The following is a 19,508-nucleotide window of genomic DNA, read 5'->3' on the forward strand; positions in this document are numbered from 1 at the left end:
CCTTACATGAAAGGCTCAAGTCAAAATGCATGTGCAATAAGAATACTGCCTGAAATTACCTTCCAGATAAATGCATGAGGTAAGTATGAAACATAACTGAAGTTCATGTTCAGACTTACATCTCACACTCACAATGTATATGTACTATATATAGCTGATCCTCGAACAATCTAGTTATAAGCTATGCCTGCTTACTTGACATGCCTTTCAGATTTGCAATGACTTGGAAAAAACAGGCAGTTAAAATTTATAGCCTAGAAATATCAAAAAAAGAAAAGAACATGACATGAATATGTAAAATATTATATCATAAAATATAGCTCTACTTTATCATTTACTATGATAAAATATACCCAAGAAGCTGAGATCCAGAACAACACAATTCAAGCCAGCGCAGGCAGTAAAGTCCATGAAATTTCATCTCCAATATAACCAGCTAAGGCTTGGTGCTGGTGGCTCACACCTATAATCCTAGCTACTCAAGAGGTAGAGAACTGAGGATCAAGGTTCAAAATCAACTTGAGCATGAAAGTCCTAGAGACTTTATAATCTCCAATTAATCACCAAAAAATCAGAAGTGAAGCTGTGGGTCAAATGGCAGAACACTAACCTTTGAGGTAAAAATCTAAAGGACAGAACAGAACCCAGAGCCTGAATTCAAGTCCCAGTAGCAGCAAAAGAAAGAGAATGAGACAGACAGACAGGAAGACAATGAATTTAAATTAGACATGGTAACATTTACCTATAATCTTAGTACTTACCTCCCAAGTTCAAGGTCAGCCTAGACTACACAAACTCTACTTTTTAAAAAATTCAATATTAAAAGTAAACAAGGGGGTGCCAGAAGTTTGGCCAAGTGGTAGAGTGCTTATCTAGCATGCATGAAGCCCTAAGTCCAATTCCTGGGTGCCACATACACAGGAAAAGCCGGAAGTGGCGCTGTGGCTCAAGTAGTAGAGTGCTAGCTTTCAGCAAAAAGAGCTCAAGGAGAGTGTGCAAGCCCTGACTTCAAGCTCCAGGGCTGGCAAATAGACAGATAGATAGACAGATAGACAGACAGACAGACAGACAGACAGATAGATAGATAGATAGATAGATAGATAGATAGATAGATAGATAGACAGATAGATAGATAGACAGAATAAAATAAAGCAAAACACGGGGCTGGGAATGTGGCTTAGAGGTAGAATGCTTGCCCAGCATACACAAAGTCCTGGGTTTGATTCCTCAGCACCACATAAATAGAAAAAGGTGAAAGTGGTGCTGTGGCTCAAGAGGTAGAGTGCAAAAGGACACCAAGGACAGTGCTCAGGCCCTGAGTCCAAGCCCCAGGACTGGCAATAAAATAAAATACTCAAAAAAAGCTGGCGGTGGTACTGTAGCTCAGGTGGAAGAGCACTAGCCTTGAGCAAAGAGCTCAAAGGACAGAGCCCAGGCCCTGAGTCCAAGCTCCAGGACCAGACAAAAAAAAAAGACTATCCCAACCAACAACAAGGCAGAAGGCTGTATGTAGGTACCAGGCAGGCTCTGGGGAAGAATGCAAAATCTTATTTGAAAAACTAAAGCAAAAAGAGCTGGGGCATGACTCGAGTGGTGAAGTGCTGCCTAGCAATCACAAAGCCCTAAGTTCAAATCCCAAAAGTGCCAAAATTTAAAACAAACAGATAAGCTTTCATAAAGAATAATATCAGGAGGGCTGGGAATATAGCCTAGTGGCAAGAGTGCTTGCCTCATATACATGAAGCCCTGGGTTCAATTCCCCAGCACCACATATATAGAAAATGGCCAGAAGTGGCACTGTAGCTCAAGTGGCAGAGTGCTAGCCTTGAGCAAAAAGAAGCCAGGGACAGTGCTCAGGCCCTGTGTCCAAGCCCCAGGACTGGCAAAAAAAAGAAAGAAAGAAAGAAAAAAAAAAAGAATATCAGGGCAGATCTTTGTATACCAGATTCTAGTAAAGATTAACTAAGAAAACACTAAAACACCTCTGTAGTGTTGTAGACAGACACACTAGATTGCATGTTACTGAAAGAGAAAAGGATGTAGAGGTAGCAAATGTTACAGTTCAAGGTATTACTATGCACAAAACCATAACCACTAAAGATAACCCATACAATTGCCAAATTACTAGCACTGTGAGAGTGGAGAAAAGAAACAGAAAATGTTCCCTTAGGCCAAGTTCAGTAAAACCAACATTAACTGTTAACGGCAAGCATCCCCATCTAACTCCATGTAAAGTAAGCCTCAGTATTCTAACCATCATGCACAGGGACAGTGGACACAGGGTTCTCTCCATGTCCCAGCAGCAGAATAAGGGAGACAGGTATATATGGGATGCAGAGTGGAACAGCTACAGGGGGCAGCAGGGAAGAGGATAAAGGAAAAGTAAGGATAGAAGACCCCAGGTCACCAGCTACCTTACTAGCAGTACCCCCACCACAAAGTCACCCAGAAACCCTGAAACTACAGAGAGCAGAGAAACAAAAGCAGTCAGTCTAAGAAGCTGATAAGGGCAAGGCTGAGTAAATATTAGATCACTCTCTCTACCATCATCTCTGGTCATCCAACAAGAAATGTATAAGAAATTGTAGCACTAAGAAGAAAGCAGGGGACTGGGAAAATGGCCCAGTGGTTGAGTACTTGCGTAGCATGCATGGGTTCAATTCCTCAGCACCACATAAACAGAAAAGGTCAGAAGTGGCGCTGTGGCTCAAGTGGTAGAGTGCTAGCCCTGAGCAAAAGGAAGCCAGGGATAATACTCAGGCTCTGAGTTCAAGCCCCAGGACTGGCAAAAAAAAAAAAAAAAAAAGTAAGCAGAAGATCAGGGCTTATCATGCAGAGTACATGAATGATCAGCTCTTGTGTTGGTCAGATAAAGAAGATCATCTAAATTAATGTTGCAGCATACAATTTTTCTTTTTACCTAAAGATGTCTTTTTTTAAATAATGACCAATATGTTTAACCAGGCAATGGTGGCTCACACCTGTAATTCTAGCTGAGATCTAAGGATCGTGGTTCAAATTCAGCCAGGCCAGGAAAGTCCATGAAGACTTTATTTCCCATTAACCACCAAAAAGCTGGACATGGATTGTGGCTCATCTGGTAGCCTTGAGCAAAACAAGCTCAGGAGTAGCATGGAGGCCCTGAGTTCAAGCCCCAGGGACCAGCATCAAAAACAAAACAAAAAAATGTTCCCAAACTTTTTTTTCTCAATGCATCTTTAAAAGTTTTAAAATTGCTTCATATTTTGTCAATCTGGGATTATAAGAAGTGCAGTTTTAATTTGTAGTAAAAGTTCACAAGCTGATGTTAAAAAACAAAGCCAAACTATTTTAATTAGTTTTCTTAAAATTCTCTATTGCACAGGAAGCAAGAGCAATGCCTCTCCTCCTATCCTCCATGTTGTTCAAGGGATAGAGTATAGCCAAACAGTCCAAAATTTGAAACACTAGTCCTGAGCATCACAACGGGCTACTCAACCTGCTAACATGAATGCAAGCTACTACTCTAAACAAAAAATAAATTAGAAATATTTACTCTTTTTTATTTTTTTTTTGCCAGTCCTGGGGCTTGAACTCAGGGCCTGAGCACTGTCCCTGGCTTCTTTTTGCTCAAGGCTCACACTCTGCCACTTGAGCCACACAGTGCCAGCTACTTCTGGTGCTGGGGAATTGAACCCAGGGTTTCGTGTATAGGAAGCAAGCACTCTTGCCACTAGGCCATATTCCCAGCTCCAGAAATATTTACTCTTGATTCCTTTTGACCCATATAGCTTTGTACAGACAAGTTCTATGCTACCAAAACAAACTTAGACTATATAAAGAAAAATATACCTCCCCCTAAGACTGACACTCTTTTGGGGAATCTAAAAAGTACTGTGGAATTTCCCCCATTTGAAAGACAGTCAAGGAGCTGGGAATATGGCCTAGTGGTAGAGTGCTTGCCTCAAATACAGGAAGCCTGGGGTCGATTCCTCAGCACCACATAAACAGAAAAGGCCGGAAGTGGCACTGTGGCTCAAGTGGTAGAGTGCTAGCCTTGAGCAAAAAGAAGCCAAGGACAGTGCTCAGGCCCTGAGTTCAAGCCCCAGAACTGGGGGGAAAAAAAAAAGAAGAAGAAAGTCAAGGCTGGGAACATAGCTTAGTAGTACAGTGCTTGCTTAGCATGCATGAAGCCCTGGGTTCACTACCTCAGTACCACATAAAAAAAAATTATATTTTAAAAAATAAACAAATAAATGATAGTCAAGTCCAGCACTACAGACTCATGCCTGTAATTCTAGTTACTCAGAAGGCTGAGATCTAAGGATCTCAGTTTCCAGCAGGAAACTGAGTTACCAGATAGGAATTCCAGAAGACTTTTTTTCGCCAGTCGTAGGGCTTGAACTCAGGACCCTGAGTTTAAGGCCCAGGACTGGCAAAAAATAATAATAATAATAAGACAAACCAGGCACCAAGCTAGCTAATCAGGAAGCTGAGGTATGAGGATCAAATTTTGAAGCCAGCCCAGGCAGACAAAATCCCTGGGAGTCTTTTCTCCAATTAACCAGCAAAAAGCCAGGAGTAGAGCTGTAGTTTAAGTGGCAGAGCACCAACATTAAGCAAAAAAGCCAAAAGAGAGCTCAAGACTCTGAGTGCAAGCCCCAGTACCGGTACCAAGAAGGAAAAAAAAAAAAAGAAATTTGAGAACTATTCTATTTAAATTCAAAGCATTGACAAAATTTCAATTTTTGTATTGACTTAAGGCTAATAACTATAAAACTATGTTTCCTAATTTTCTGAGAAATTTCCTATTTGGGGGCTGGGAATGTGGCTTAGTGGTAGACTGCTTGCCTAGCATGCATGAACTTTGACTCCTCAGTACCACATAAACAGAAAAAGCCGGAAGTAGCTCTGTGGCTCAAGTGGTGCTAGGATTGAACAAAAGAAGCTAAGGGACAGTGCTCAGGCCCTGAGTTCAAGCCCCAGGACTGGCCAAAAACAATAAATTTCCTACTTCAACTTTTTGCCAAGAAAATACATTAATTTCATAGTATTCACATTCTGTTCTGAAATCATAGCTAAATAGTAATATGTAGTTCTTACTGACCATGACACTACATATCTATTTTTTCATCCTCCTCACTTTCTAGTAAGTTAGGAGGGCTTTTTCAGGGGGAACTCGGCAAAGCCATGCCATTTCCCTGACAGTGCAGTACAACACACAAGGATAGTAAACACTGAAGCAGAGGATGCGATTCCTAAAACTATTCTTACCACAAATGCACTTTAGTGCCTTAGTCCATAATGAAAACATGTAATTATAGTGCACATTCTTACTCTTGCACCACAAAGTAGATACAGATGACAAAAGAATGCAATCATTAGAAACACAAAGCACTAACTTGAAATAGTAATTTTTAAAGTTCTCACAAACTTTCATCCTAAAAATAAAAATGTAAGCTTAACCTATAAGCCTAGAGTTTGCAGGGGTTTGCAGGGGTTGAGCTTGTGGCGCAGTGATAGAATGCTTGCCTACCATGCATGAGGCCCTGGATTCTATCCCAACCCTGAAAAAAAAAAGTAGGGGGATGACTCATTAGAGAAGTATCAACACCAAGAGGCAAGGAATTCTTTTCTGCTACATGGTGCTTGCAATCATCACCATTGTTGGAGCGTCCAAACTATCTGCCAAATGCCTTAGAAACGTAATTGTGAGGCCAGAAATAATGAAGCCATTTTCAGTATAACTCCATCTTCAATGAGGAAGCGTTTTTCAAAAATACTTAACTCAATCCTAGCTACTCAGGAGGCTGAGATCTAACGATCAAGGTTTGACGTTAACCCAGGCAGAAAAGCCCATGAATGTTTACCTCCAATAAATCACCAAAAAGCCAGGCTGGAGCTGTGGCTTAAGGGATACAGTGCCAACCTTGAGTAAAAAGGCTCAGGGGCAGTGTCCAGGCTCTGAGTTCAAGCCTCATTACTGACAGGAAAAAAAAAAAGAAACACACACGCAAATCCTAACTTACAAAATCATCTAAAGGGGCTGGGACTGTGGCCTAGTGGTAAGAGTACTTGCCTAGCATGCATGAAGCCCTGAGTCCGATTCCTCAGCACCACATATTCAGAAGCTGTGGAGCACACCCGCCCAGACGCCTTGCATCACCAAGAGGCAGTCCTGAGATGTTGGCCGCCCCTTAGGGGAGGTCCCTCGGAGCTCCACTCTGATGGACAGCTCAGGCATCAAATCACAGCCCCTACGTAGGTGCACGTACCCCTCCCCTTCCACCGCCCTCCAACCTGTGTAAAAGAACAGATCTTTTCTGGAATAAACGAGTTGGCTCGACCTGCTCCCAGGCTGCCTGTCTCTCCCCTGTGGAGAGGGGGGCTGGGCGGGTGGTCTGTCAGCCCCCTATATCCTCTTCCTGGACCCGTCCGCGTGGGGTGTGCACCCGTCTCTCCTGCAGGACAGGAGAGCGGGGGAGGCTAAAAACCCCAGACAAGAAGCCAGAAGTAGTGCTGTGGCTCAAGTGTCAGAGTGCTAGCCTTGAACAAAAAGAAGCCAGGGATGGTGCTCAGGCCCTGAGTTCAAGCCCCAAGACTGGCCAAAAAAAAAAAAAAAAAAAAATCATCTAAAGTCAAAAAAGGAAAAAATATGACATTAGAGTACAGAATGAAAGGAATAAAAAAATCACTTAATCAAATACTACAATTTTATTACTCTTATTATTAATAAAAGATGTGTGTGCATTCATGCATAGTGCATGTATGTCATATACATGCACTTATGTATTTGCCTAGTTAATGAGTTTAATTGCCCTACCTAGATTCCTGTCAGTCACCAGCCAGGGCAAAAAGTTAGTAAGAACTTATCTGAAAGAACAAGTTGATGGGGGGGGGGGGGGGGGCGGGGGGCAGGGGTAATGAGGGAGGAGGTAACAGGTTAGACAAGAAATGTATGCAATGCCTTACGTATGAAACTATAAGCCCTCTGTACATCACTTTAAAAATAAACAAATAATTAAAAAAAGAAGCTTCAAGCCTAAAATTCCAGCTAAGCAAGAGGCAGAGAGGTAGGAGAATCATCATATTCAAAGGCAAAAAGCACAAGCACCTATCTACAAAAATAATTAAAGCCAAAAAGGCTGGGAGAATAGCTCAATAGTAAAGCACCTACCTAGCAAGTACAGTAAGCATGGCCCCTCTGTCCAACTCCAATACAGCCAAATGAAAAGAAATTATCCAAGTGTTAGCCAGGTGCTGGTGGCTCACGCCTGTAATCCTAGCTACTCAGGAGGCTGAGATCTGAGGATGAAGGTTCAAAGCCAGCCTAGGCAGGAAAGTCCGTGAGAGTCTCATCTCCAATAAACTACCCCAAAAATCTATGAGTGGAGCTGTGACCTCAAGTGGTAGAGTGCTAAGCCTTGAACATGAAGAGGCTCACAGACAGTACCCAGGCCCAGAGTTCAAGTCTCAGGACTGGCAAAAAAAGAAATTATCCAAGTCCTGATTTGCTTGTTGTTTGTTCTGTTTTTGGAGACCTGGTTTTACCTGTGTAGCTCAAGATAGCCTTGAACTTGAAATTGTCCAGCCTGGGCCCTAGTGCTGAGATTATAGGCAAGTCAAGCTCACTTAGCTAACATCTTGACTTCCTTATCAAGCACATAAGGCTCTAAACCTCTAGTAGTGTTTTTTCCTATCAGTAAAATGAGTAAGAGTTGTTCAGATTCAAAAACTTAAAGACTCTCCAGAACTACAAAAAAAAAAAAATAGAGAAAATTCAAACACCTATATTTGCAATGGTCATCATGTAATTTCATTGCACACACCTGAGGAAAGTCAGGCCATTTGGTACATACTTATACATGCTGGTATTGCTTTCTACAGAAAACAACATCTACAGGATAGCTGTAGTCCTAGCTATACAAGAGGTCAAGATCTGAGGATCATAGTTGGAAGCCAGCCAGGGCAGAAAAGTACACAAGGCTCTATCTCCAAAATAACTAGCAAAAAAATGCTAGACTAGAGGTGTGCGTGTGGTTCAAGTAGTAGGGGCACCAGTTATGAGTGAAAAAGCCAAAGGAGAGCATAAGGCCCTGAATCCAAGCCCAAGTACTGGGCACACAAAAAAAAAAAAAAAAAAAAAAAAGAAAAAGAACATCAATGATACAAATTTCAAAACACTGTCTACTGGAAAAAGGGCAAATCAGAAACTTTCCCTTCACTTTGTTATCATTTTCCAAGTGAACAGATGTTTAAAATGCCAAGAATAAATGCAATAGTATTTATAAGTCTGTCAGTCAACTTCTATAATGCACATAAACATTCTGTTAATGCATATTGTGATTATTAATGAATGTCTAATTCCTGAAATCTCAAAATTACATATGAAAAAATAATTAACATATTTATAAAATTTCCCGTATTTAAACCTCCCTGAAACTAAAGAACATGTTTTTCATTCTTTAAAACAATTCACAAAATTCAACTCTAAGCATATTGTAACCCCTAAATAAAGTTCAAACTTTCTAATTCAAACCTTCTTATTTAGTCAAAGGAAATACTATAAAAAAAAAAATACATAGCCAAGCACAGGTGCCTCAGACCTGTAATCCTAGCTACTAAGGCTGAGATCTGAGGATGGTGGTTCAAAGCCAACCCAGGCAAAAAAAGATGTGAGGCTCTTCTCTCTAATAAACGACTCAGAAAAAAAATGGAACTGGGGCTGGAAATGTGGCTTAGTGGTAGAATGCTTGCCTAGCATGCATGAAGTCCTGGGTTCAATTCCTCAGTACCACATAAACAGAAAAAGCTGGAAGTGGCACTGTGGCTCAAGCGGTAGAGCACTAGTCCTAAGTAAAAGAAGCTCAGGGACAGTGCCCAGGCCCTGAGTTCAAGCTTCAGTACTAGCAAAAAAAAATTTAAATTAAATTAAATCTATGGAACTAGGAATGTGGCTTAGTGGTAGAGTGCTTGCTTGTTGTAGCATGCATGAAGCCCTGGGTATCAATTCCTCAGCACCACATAAACAGAAAAAGCTGGAAGTGGTGCTGTGACTCAAATAGTAGAGCGCTAGCCTTGAGCAAAAAGAAGCCAGGGGCAGTGCTCAAGCCCCAGGACTGGCAAAAAAAGAAAATCTATATCACACTTCTGGCATGTATATACAGTTTTTTCTAGCTTATTTTGGATTTTTTAAGGTAATGGCAAAAAAAATATTTTTACAAAATAAATTCCTCCAATACTTCCTCTGTGTGTGTGTGTGTGTGTGTGTGTGTGTGTGTGTGTGTGTGTACATGTGCCAATACTTGGGCTTGAACTCAGGGCCTCAGCACTGTCCCTTAGCTTTACCTAGCACTTGTACCCTACCACATGAACCAGAGTTCCATTTCCAATTTGTTTTTGTTGGTTAAGTCTCCTGAGTAAGCTGGCTTCAAATCACAATCCTCAGATCTCAGACACCTGGGTAGCAAGGATTACAGTTATAAGACACCTCACTTGACTGTCTCCTATATTTTCTTCATAGTCTACTAATTACTTTGAAAAGAAGGCAACAGATAAATCAATCTAAGGAAAACAAATGCCCCTTAAACTCCTTAGGTTCCTTATAAAATTAAGGAGTAGACACAACTTTCTGATCTGTATCTGATTGCACTTCCTCATGTTAAACTCTGTAGACAGGTAAAGAAATCTCATTTCTGGGAATAATTTCCATAGTACTTACCCAGGTCATGCTTATGACCCTGAATCACATTTAGTAAGTCTGAAGTAGGTTTTATATGTTCTAGTTCTGCTACTTTATAATCTCCCATGCAGGCAAAATGAACAAACTCACAAAAAATCATATTCTTGAAGAACAGAGTTCTTGGAAACTTTTAATACTACTGATCTTCACTTCAAACGTTGAAAGGAAGAACTGCATATAATCCTAGTTACTCGGAAGGCTGAAATCAAAAGAATCAAGGATCTAGAGCAACTCATGCAAAAAGTTAGAAAAATCCCCATTTTAACCAATAAGCTTGCTGTGATGTGACACACCTGTCATCCCAGCTACACAGGAGGCAGAAGTAGGAGGATCATAGGCTAGGCAAAGCTAAGCCAGGCACCCATGGATAAGAAAGCCTAGCCATAAAACAATTAATAGCCAAAAGTGGTACAAGCATGGCTCAAGTGGTAACACACCTATCTAGCTAAAGCTTTGAGTTCAAATTCCAATAACACCCAAAAACTAAACAAAAAAATTAGGAAAAGATTTCAGAAATCACATGAAAAACCAGAAATCACATGAAAAGATGTTCAACACCATTACCATTAGGTAAAAATGCAAATCAAAACCACAATGAGGGGCTGGGGATATGGCCTAGTGGCAAGAGCGCTTGCCTCGTATACATGAAGCCCTCAGTTCCATTTCCCAGCACCACATATACAGAAAATGGCCAGAAGTGGCGTTGCGGCTCAAGTGGCAGAGTGCTAGCCTTGAGCAAAAAGAAGCCAGGGACAGTGCTCAGGCCCTGAGTCCAAGGCCCAGAACTGGCACAAAAAAAAAAAAAAAAAAAAAATCACAATGAAGGTTAGGAGTGAATACAGAAAGTAGGAGGATCTGGGTCTGAAGCCAACCTATGACAAAAATACTACACTATCAGAAAAATGAAGTGGTGGGCGCCAACAGTTCACACCTGTAATCCTAGTTACTCAAGGGGCTGAGATCTGAGGATTGAGGTTCCAAACCAGCCCAAGTACAACAGCCCATGAGACTCTTAGCTCCAATTAACCACCAAAAAGCCAGAAGTAGAGTTGTTATTCAAGTAGTAAAGCATAAAAAGGCTAAGAGACAACGCTCAGGCCCTGAGTTCAAGCTGCAAGAACAGCACAAAAATATTACAGAAAAAAAGAAAAGAAAAAAATAACTAAAGCAAAAAAAGGGCAGGGACATGGCTCTAGTCATAAACCATTCCCTAGCAAACACAAAGCCCTAAGCTCAAACCTCAATATCAACACCAAGACACACACACACACAATGAAATGCCATTGTAATGTCTAAAACACACATTAAGAGGTGAAGATGTACCCTGCTCACTGGATATAGCTGCTTTGGAAAACTGTGTGGTAGCCCACCCTCACCCCACCCCAAAAAAAATCAAACAAAACCCAATCATATACTCCATCAAGATTCTATTTCTGAGTGTATACCCAAAAGAAATGAAAGCACGGTCTCAAGCAACTAAGCATACTCATGTTCAGAGTATTCACAATAGCTAAAAGCTACTGGAAATGATCCAAATGTAAAGTAAATGAAATATTATTCAGCCTTCAAAAAGAATAAAACTGACACATGTTACAACATGCCTTAGTGACATTATGCAAAGTGAAATAAACCAGTCCTAAAAAGGTAAATATTTCATGACTCCATTTACAAGAGACCCCTACAGTAGAAATATTCATTGAGCCAAAAGACTGAATGGCAGTTGCCAGGGGCAGAGGGTTTGAAGAACCAGACTGTTACAGAAAAGAGTGTGCACTAATGAACTACTAAAATAGGCTGTTTGGGTTCCTCTGAACACTGAAAATCCACTATATTGCTTAGGTCTCCTTCCTCCTCAGTCTTTGATTTTGCAAACAAAACTTCAAAGGTAGATTCTGACAAAATAGCACAAAATAGCAGCTATTACACTAGTACCTTGCAAATAGTGCCTGTTCATAAACATAAACAGGTGAGAATCCAAAAGGATAAAAAGTACTCATAGGGGCTGGGGATATGGCCTAGTGGCAAGAGTGTTTGCATTGTATACATGAGGCCCTGGGTTCAATTCCTCAGCACCACATATATACAGAAAACAGCCAGAAGTGGTGGTGTGGCTCAAGTGGCAGAGTGCTAGCCTTGAGCAAAAAGAAGCCAGGGACAATGCTCAGGCCCTGAGTTCAAGCCCCAGGACTGGCCAAAAGAAAAAAAAAAAAAGTAGTCAAAAAGTACTCATATACCAAAATAGAAGCTCAAAGGTCTAATTTAGAAAAAAAAACATCAGGTCTTATACTAAAAACTTACTTAAGGTTAAACTCCCAAGTCTACCAAGATCATGTTATACTTTTTTGATGTGTACTATTTTAAAACATGTAATGAATTATAAACTTTTTCTTGATTGTTAAAAATTCCTGTTTTAGGACTGGGAATATGGCCTAGTGGCAGAATGTTTGCCTTGTATACTTGAAGCCCTGGGTTCAATTCCTTAGCACCACACATATATATTAAAAAAAAAAAAAAAAGCCAGAAGTGTTGCTGTGGCTCAAGTGGTAGAGTGCTAGCCTTCAGCAAAAAGAAGCCAGGGACAATGCTCAAGCCCTGAGTTCAAGCCCCAGGGCTGGCAAAAAAAAAAAAAAATCCTCTTTTCTCAAACCCTATTTTCCTTTTTCAAGTAAGCAGTACCACCCCCTGTCCCTGACAGGTAGACTACCCACCAAAGAAAAAACTGAAAACCACAGACACAGACATCTCTGATATTTAGCTTTTCATGGTCAATGTGAGAGTCTCCTGACAAAACCAAGTTTCACTTGTCCACAGCTATTTTCATGAACCTTTATTTTTAAAAAAGGAGAATGGGCCCTACATTCATGGTTCACATCTGTAATCCTAGTTACTCAGGAGACTGAGATCCAGACAAGAGAGTCCAGGAAACTCTTATCTCTAGTTAGTCACACACACACACACACACACACACACACACACACACATACACACACACGAAGCAGAGCTTCAGCTCGATGGTAGAGAACTAGCCTTGAGCACAAAAGCTCAGGGACAGTGCCCAGGCCCTGAGTTCAAGCCCCAAAACTGGCAAATAAATAAACAAAGAATGGGTACACCTGGTCCCACACTCATAAGTTCCACATATGTGAAGCAAGACTGAATTTAGATTTGAAACTCCACAAAATGGAAAGTATACACGTCTATAGAAAGGTCAATTTAAAAAGCATGTTATCACCTGGCCATGAGCCTTACCTTTGAGCAGCGGCAGAGGTGTTAACTCGATAGGCTTGCCCTGAGACCTAAACTGGGAGGAACTTTGCGACCTCTTCTGTCTGGCTTTTCTGACGGACTTCCGAGAAAATCCGTCTACTTTATCCACTGATGGAGGAGTAGTTGGTGCTGAGGACATATCCCTACTGAAGAGAAAGACTATCATCAACACATCCCCAAGGTGGAGGCATTCACAATGACTTACATGAATTCTAAAATGCCTACAAACATCACTCAGGAAAATGGGAATGAATGCATGCCCAATTAAACCAGTTAGGGTCTGATGTGTCTGGGTAAACCTGAAAATTTAGTGGAAAAAGTAATACTGTTATATCACCTAAGTAATGTTGTAACTAATGTATGCGCAGTCTCCATTGTAAGCAGTGAGAGGATGAATTCTCATGGAGATTTGAACTCTATGCTTAGTGTTTTCCCATCCTAGCTGCAAAGCTCTTCTCATTTTGTGATTATTTTTCTTCGGTCTTTTCTTCTTTGATACTGGGGATCGAACCCAGGATGTGGCACTTGCCAGGCAGGCGCTTTGCCACTGAGCTACATCCCAGCCCTCATTTTGTGATTCTTGAAGTAATTTTGGAACTATTATGAAGCTGGAAAACTTCCACGGGTACATTTCCTCAACATATTTAATATTATGAATGGGTTCTGAAGCTGAAACCCCAACTGAACTTCAAGAATGTATACCAATATATCACAGCAAAGTGAAATTTACAATTACGGAAACCATCTGAGCAACGACTTAAATCAATATACTGGCTTTGCTATGATAAGCCACCACAGTGCATCAGGACAGACTAGATTACTTGGAACAGAACTCACAAAAGGAATTAATTAATATCATTTCAAGTCTTTTTGAATGAAGCCACCTAAAATTATGAATGTTCAATAAACAAAACTACGATGAAACCAAGCCCCAAGCTGAGCTGAAAACCTAACTTCACACCTTGACTGGACAATCAAGTTGTCTTCCTAGAGGTTTAGGTTTGGGGGTTCAAATATCAATTTTCATTCCACCAAACTGATGGAAGGAAATAGTTCTTTTGCATGTCTTAGGCCTCTCAAATTATTAAAATGAAAGGTATTTCCTAAAAGTAGTGAGCATTAAGGTCAATCTCATTCACAAACCTAAAGATCATGCCATCATTTCCACAGAACTGAAGCTCCATGCAAGATTAATGGCAGAGTCCAGTAGAAATAATGCATACAGGGGCAATGCTGAGATGCATTTACTCACCTGCCAGTCCAATACATAAGACAAGTGTTTTTAACTTCTACATAAAAAGAGTAAGGGAGAGCCTAGTGCTAGTGAGATCTGAGGATTGTAGTTCAAAGCCAGCCAGGGCAAGAAAGTACATGAGACTCTTCTCTCCAATTAACCACCAAAAAAGCTGGAATAGAGCTGTGGCTCAAGTGGTACAGAGGTAGCTTTGGGTGGAAAAAGCTCAGGGAGAGTGGCCAGGCCCTGAGTTCAAGCCCCTAGGCGAGCACAAAAAGAAAAAAAAATTAAAGGGAAAGAGAAAGGGGGGATTTCCTACTGAATGGATTACATGGGTTCTGACAAAGTAAAAAGAAAAAAAAGTGGGCGGAGGAGAAAACACCACAATGTTGAAGTCTTCTTTGGTTTCTCTTTCATTACAAAGTTGTGGTTTTTTTTTTTTTTTTACTCTACCCACGTTTTGCCTTAAATGTAATGTGTGAGGTTCAAACCAGAATCACACATCAAGAAAATGAATGATCACTTTAAAATATGACTGCATTAGCAAGAAGCTCCGCGTCACATTAGATGTTGTAAATTCAGGGGTGGATTTTCCAATCTTCCATGAGAATTACTGAGATTTCATTCTAACCCTAACAACACAAGAATCCTGTAAATCTTATTCCTCCATCACGTCTCTTCATTATACCTCATCTGTCATCTCCAACGAACACCTATAGGTAGATGTTTGTTGTTGGGGCTTTTTGTGTGTGGATTTTTTTTTTTAATGCCTCGTAAGCCCGCAGCACAGAATAAAACGTCAAGGATCCCAACCTTAAAGCACTGCAGAACTGAAGGGAAGGCAGCAGCAGATCCGTGCAAAGCCCAGGGAAACAGGCTTCGCCTGGGCCGGAGCAACCTCTATAAACAGCAGCACCGTACATTTATTTGCAAGACAGGATAATCCAAGAGGCAGGAAGGGAGCCAGGAATGGGCTTGTCGGTGGGATTGCTTACATACACCTCAAACCCAGGGAGAGGCTGCAGCTGCTAAAGATTCGACCTCACCACACCAACCTATTCTGTCCACCGCCCCCGTCAGGGGGACGAAAGGGGGGGGGGGGACAGGTAAGCGCCTCGGATCACACAAGGTGGAGAGAGGAGGAAGGAGGAGGCAGAGTGAATGGAAGATCGCATCTAGCCTTTGCAGGTAAAAATCAGACAAGTGGCACGGGCGCTCCCGCGGGCGCACCCCACCCCGCCGCGCCCCTCCACGGCCTGAGCCAGGCCCTCCCGGCTCCCCAGTCCGATTCCCGGTAGGTTCCCCCCGCGGGGACCAGGAGGAGGGGAGGCGGGCGATCTGCGGTGGCGGAGGGACGAAGTTACCTTGAAGCTCGTGGGGAAGAATCCAAAGACGATCTGTGGTTTCGAGGGGCGGAGGACGGGCGAGGGGGCAGCGGCAGGGGCGGGCGGCGGGGCCGGGACGTGCGGGGAGAGGTCCGGGCGGCGGCGGGGAGCCCGGGGCGATGGCTGTCCGGTGCGGCGTCTCTCCCGTTCCGCGGCGGCGGCGGCGGCGGCGCCTCTAGGCCTCTCGGCCGGACCCGACCCTGAGCGCTCCGGCGGCGGCGGTGGCGGCCTCACGATCCTCCCCCGCGGGCCCGGCCCATCAAATCGGCACTGACCCCGTTGCGGCTCCGCCAGCGGCTCCGCGCTCACATTCCCGGCGGGCGGCGCCTCAGCTCGTTGCCCCGGACCCGGCGGCGGCGGCGGCGGCGAGGTGGGGAGGGGGGAAGGGAGGGAGGAAGACAGGATCTGCAGCAGTCGCGGCCGGCGGAGGAGTCGGGAAGAAAAGCAGGAAGAGCCGCTGGAGCCGGAGCCGCCGCTGCCGTTCGCAACCCGCCGCGGGTCCCCGTCAATGCCCCTTTCTCTCTCCTATTGTCAATATCACCGGGCGGCTGAGTCCATGGCACACACGCAACCAAACCTCCGGTCCCGCAGCGCCCGCCTCCGACGCCCGCCCACTGGAGACTTCAAACGGGAAGAGACGCCTCATTGGCTGACGCGCGCCTTCACTCCCTTCCCAGCAAGTTCGGATGAGAGCGGACCAGCGATTGGCGGCTGGGATGGGGGGCGGGGAAACAGGAGGGTGGGAAGAGAGAAGGACGAGGATTGGACCGAGGCCTGGAGGACCCGGATGCAGCCGCGAGCTCGGAACCCGAGCGGCCGCTTCCGCCAAGCGCCCGGGTGGGCTGGAGCGGAGCATGTCGGCACTCACCGGGCCGGAGAGGAGCTTGCCTCGCCGCAGGCCAGCACCCAGGGAAGATCGGACGGCGGCCCTTCTCCTCGGGGTTTCTGAGGACTGGGATTGGGGAGCCCCCGGGCCTTGCCTCGCGGTCCCCAGCAGCCCTGTGGACCCCATCTTGACCGGAGCAAGCCCCACCCAGGACGCGACTCCGCGTTGCACAGAAAGAAATGAGGTGCGGCCCGTGCCTCGGCACCCCAGCTCCAGTCCACGGCACCCCCGAACCTGTGGCCGGCCCGACTCGGAAACTTCACCCCCTGGGGCCAGGCCACAGGTTGGGTAAAGCTTCCGTAGTGGTCTTTTTCTTCAATAATAGTGGGTTTTCCGGGATGGGCTACGCCAGCCTTAGCTGAGGCCAGCGCTCAGGAGCTTTGGCAGGTGGGACGAGGTCCCCACCTCACCCCCACCCCCAAACTTTGCGCGCGCGCACACGCACACGCACACACACACACACACACACACACACACACCTTGCATTCCTATTAACCGCACTGCTTACCCTACCCAGCACCACTTCCCTCACCCCCCGCAGCTCGGGGAGACGCTGCGCTGGCGAGATCTTTGGCGAAGTTGAGTCCGGAAGAGTTGTTCTGCCTACAAACAGTGATAACACTTTTACAGATGTGTTTTTGCTTCCTTGGTGAGCCCCTATGCCAAATGGGGCATTTCCAGACTTACACAGGCTTTTTTTTTTTTTCTTTTAAGGAAAAGAAAATTCTTTAGGGCTACGGGTGTGGCTTAAGTGGCTAGCTAGCTTGAGGCCCTGAATTCAAAGCCTAGTACTGTTGTAGGGAGTATAGCTGACTCCATCTTGACTAGGGAAACGTAGTAGGAAAAGTTGGGGGGAGTAGATTAGCTCAACCTGACCCCAAAATTCTGCTTCTGTAAATGGCTTGCTCTACCCCCTGCCAAGCCCCTACACCTGTGCTACACTTTTACCTTTATAAACCCCAATTTGAGACCTGCTCGGGGTCATGGTGGCAGCTCCTGAGTCTGCACTGTTGTCCCTGGCCGATCACCCTGCTTTTCACTGTTGCAGTTTCAGCTCCCAAGTCTGCTGGGTCCTTAGCCGGTCAGTTGGCTTTATGCTTCCCCAATAAACCCGTCTTTTTGCTTGAGACTGTCTCTGAATGGTGGACTCTTGGAGGGACGGGGACCCCACCCCTTCCCTCAAACCCCATAACAGTACTAGAAAAAAAAAAAAAAGAAGTGCAAAGAAAAATCCTTAATACCATAAATGTCAGATTACGAATTGTCTAAACCTGAGGAAAATGGAGGGGGAGTACAGATGGAAAAAACAAAAACAAACATGTATATATCACATTACTGGCTGGGCCCTGATGGATCACACCTGTAATCCTAGCTACCCGGGAGGCTGATGTTTGAGGATCAAAGTTCAAAGCCAGCCCAGGCAGGAAAGCTCATCTCCAATTAACCATGAGAAAACAGGACTCTGAGACAGGACTGGAGACGATGTCCAGGCCCTTAGGTCAAGCCTGGGACCAGTAACAAATATTTATTTTTATTTTTTGCTGGTGTAAGGCTTGAACTCAGGGATTGGACATTGCCTCCTTGTGCTCAACGCTAGTACTCTACACTTGAGCCACAGCGCTGCTTCCAGTTACTAATTGGAGATAGTCATAGTCTCACCATGGAACCACAGTTCTCAAATCTCAGCCTCCTTAGTAGCTAGGATTACAGGCGTGAGCCACCAGCTCCTGGCAATTAAAAAAAAAAAAAGTTTTTTAAACATTTGTAATCCCTCAGCTGAACATTTTAGCATTAACAATATGTGTCATTCTGTAGTCTAGTTTTCCCTCTCAGCTTTATGTCATATTTTCTGTACAGTTAAGGAAAATAATTGTATATAAACAAAACTCTACACCCTATATGTAAAAGTGACAAAATGCATTTGCCTCAGGTACTGGTTGGCACTCGCTATTGCAAATTCCTATGAATTCTTTAAAGATGGCTTTGGGGTGGAAAAATAATTCTGTGCCATAGAAGAAAGAGATTCCTGTTTTGAGCTGAAATAGGGAACACTGGTATGACAACTAATGCAAGCTCCCTTGGCTACCATAATGTCCATATTCTCTCTGATAAAGATCATTATCTGAGCCTTAGAATATTGTGTAGTTTCTACCTTTAAGAAATTTATATTTCCATATCTCAGTCCTTATGACAGTTTGGAATCCCAGCCAAGCAAACCTTGTTTCCTCAATCTCTGATTGAGGGTAAGTGCAGAATTAAAACCAAGAAAAATTCTGAAGCCAACTCAAATTTCCCTTGGCAACACTTGAACCGTTAGAAAGTAGTGCACGTTTGAAATGCTCACAGCTGTTGCTTAGAACATTTCACATTCTGTAGAGAGGATTTTGCTTGCAAATTATGGATCTCTATAAAGACAATTCATTTCAGAGTCATTTCTTTTTCTATAAAATGGCTGAGCAACTGAAATGAACAGGTTTTGTTTTTTTTAATATGGAAACATTCTTGCCTATGCGAGAAGGAACTCTCTGGACTAATAATTTCTTAAGGAGGTCCATGAATCCCAAGTGTGTGTGTACGAGTACAAGGCGGTCCATTTGGGATGCAGGAGAAAAACATAATGAGGGCATTTATTTATGTTTAACTTTAAAATGAAATGCATTAAGCTCAAGTAATATTTTATGCTAGACAAAGGTTCTTCCACTGATCTACATTCCCAACCTCAAGTAATATTTTATATACAGAATGACTGCCCCTGCACTTGCTCCTGGGATGTCCCTGGCCTAGAGCGGCATAAGATAGATTCCAGAGGTTAGCAGTGGTGATCTCATCCCCATCAACCTGTGTGGCTTGTATGCTGATTCATTTATGTAGATGTACTGATTGTACTATATAGACTTAATTAAAATTTTAAAACGACCTTACAAGAGCCTTTTGCCAAGAAACCCCTGCAGAAGAACAAGCAGCCACTTTTCAAAGTTAAAGTGACAATCCAACCTACAACCAGACTTTGACTTG

General features: G+C 43.5%; 1 protein-coding gene across 4 annotated transcripts in view; it reads right to left on the reverse strand.

Moving 5' to 3' along the window:
• The window catches only part of Ppp2r5e (protein phosphatase 2 regulatory subunit B'epsilon), a 138,854-nt gene extending 122,647 nt beyond the window's left edge, over positions 1-16,207 (reverse strand). For 2 of the 4 annotated variants that reach the window (XM_048362596.1, XM_048362595.1), the window contains exons 1-2: positions 15,587-16,207; positions 12,971-13,134 (exon numbers count right to left, since the gene is read on the reverse strand). In XM_048362596.1, coding sequence (XP_048218553.1) covers positions 12,971-13,127 — 157 coding nt within the window. In that variant the 5' untranslated portion in view covers positions 13,128-13,134; positions 15,587-16,207. The remainder of the gene's footprint in view (positions 1-12,970; positions 13,135-15,586) is intronic. The other 2 variants (XM_048362594.1, XM_048362593.1) reach the window with 2 other exon arrangements.
• Positions 16,208-19,508: the final 3,301 nt, after the last annotated feature.

The sequence above is a fragment of the Perognathus longimembris genome, chromosome 14 (genome assembly GCF_023159225.1).
Source record: "Perognathus longimembris pacificus isolate PPM17 chromosome 14, ASM2315922v1, whole genome shotgun sequence".
NCBI classification, from domain to species: domain Eukaryota; kingdom Metazoa; phylum Chordata; class Mammalia; order Rodentia; family Heteromyidae; genus Perognathus; species Perognathus longimembris.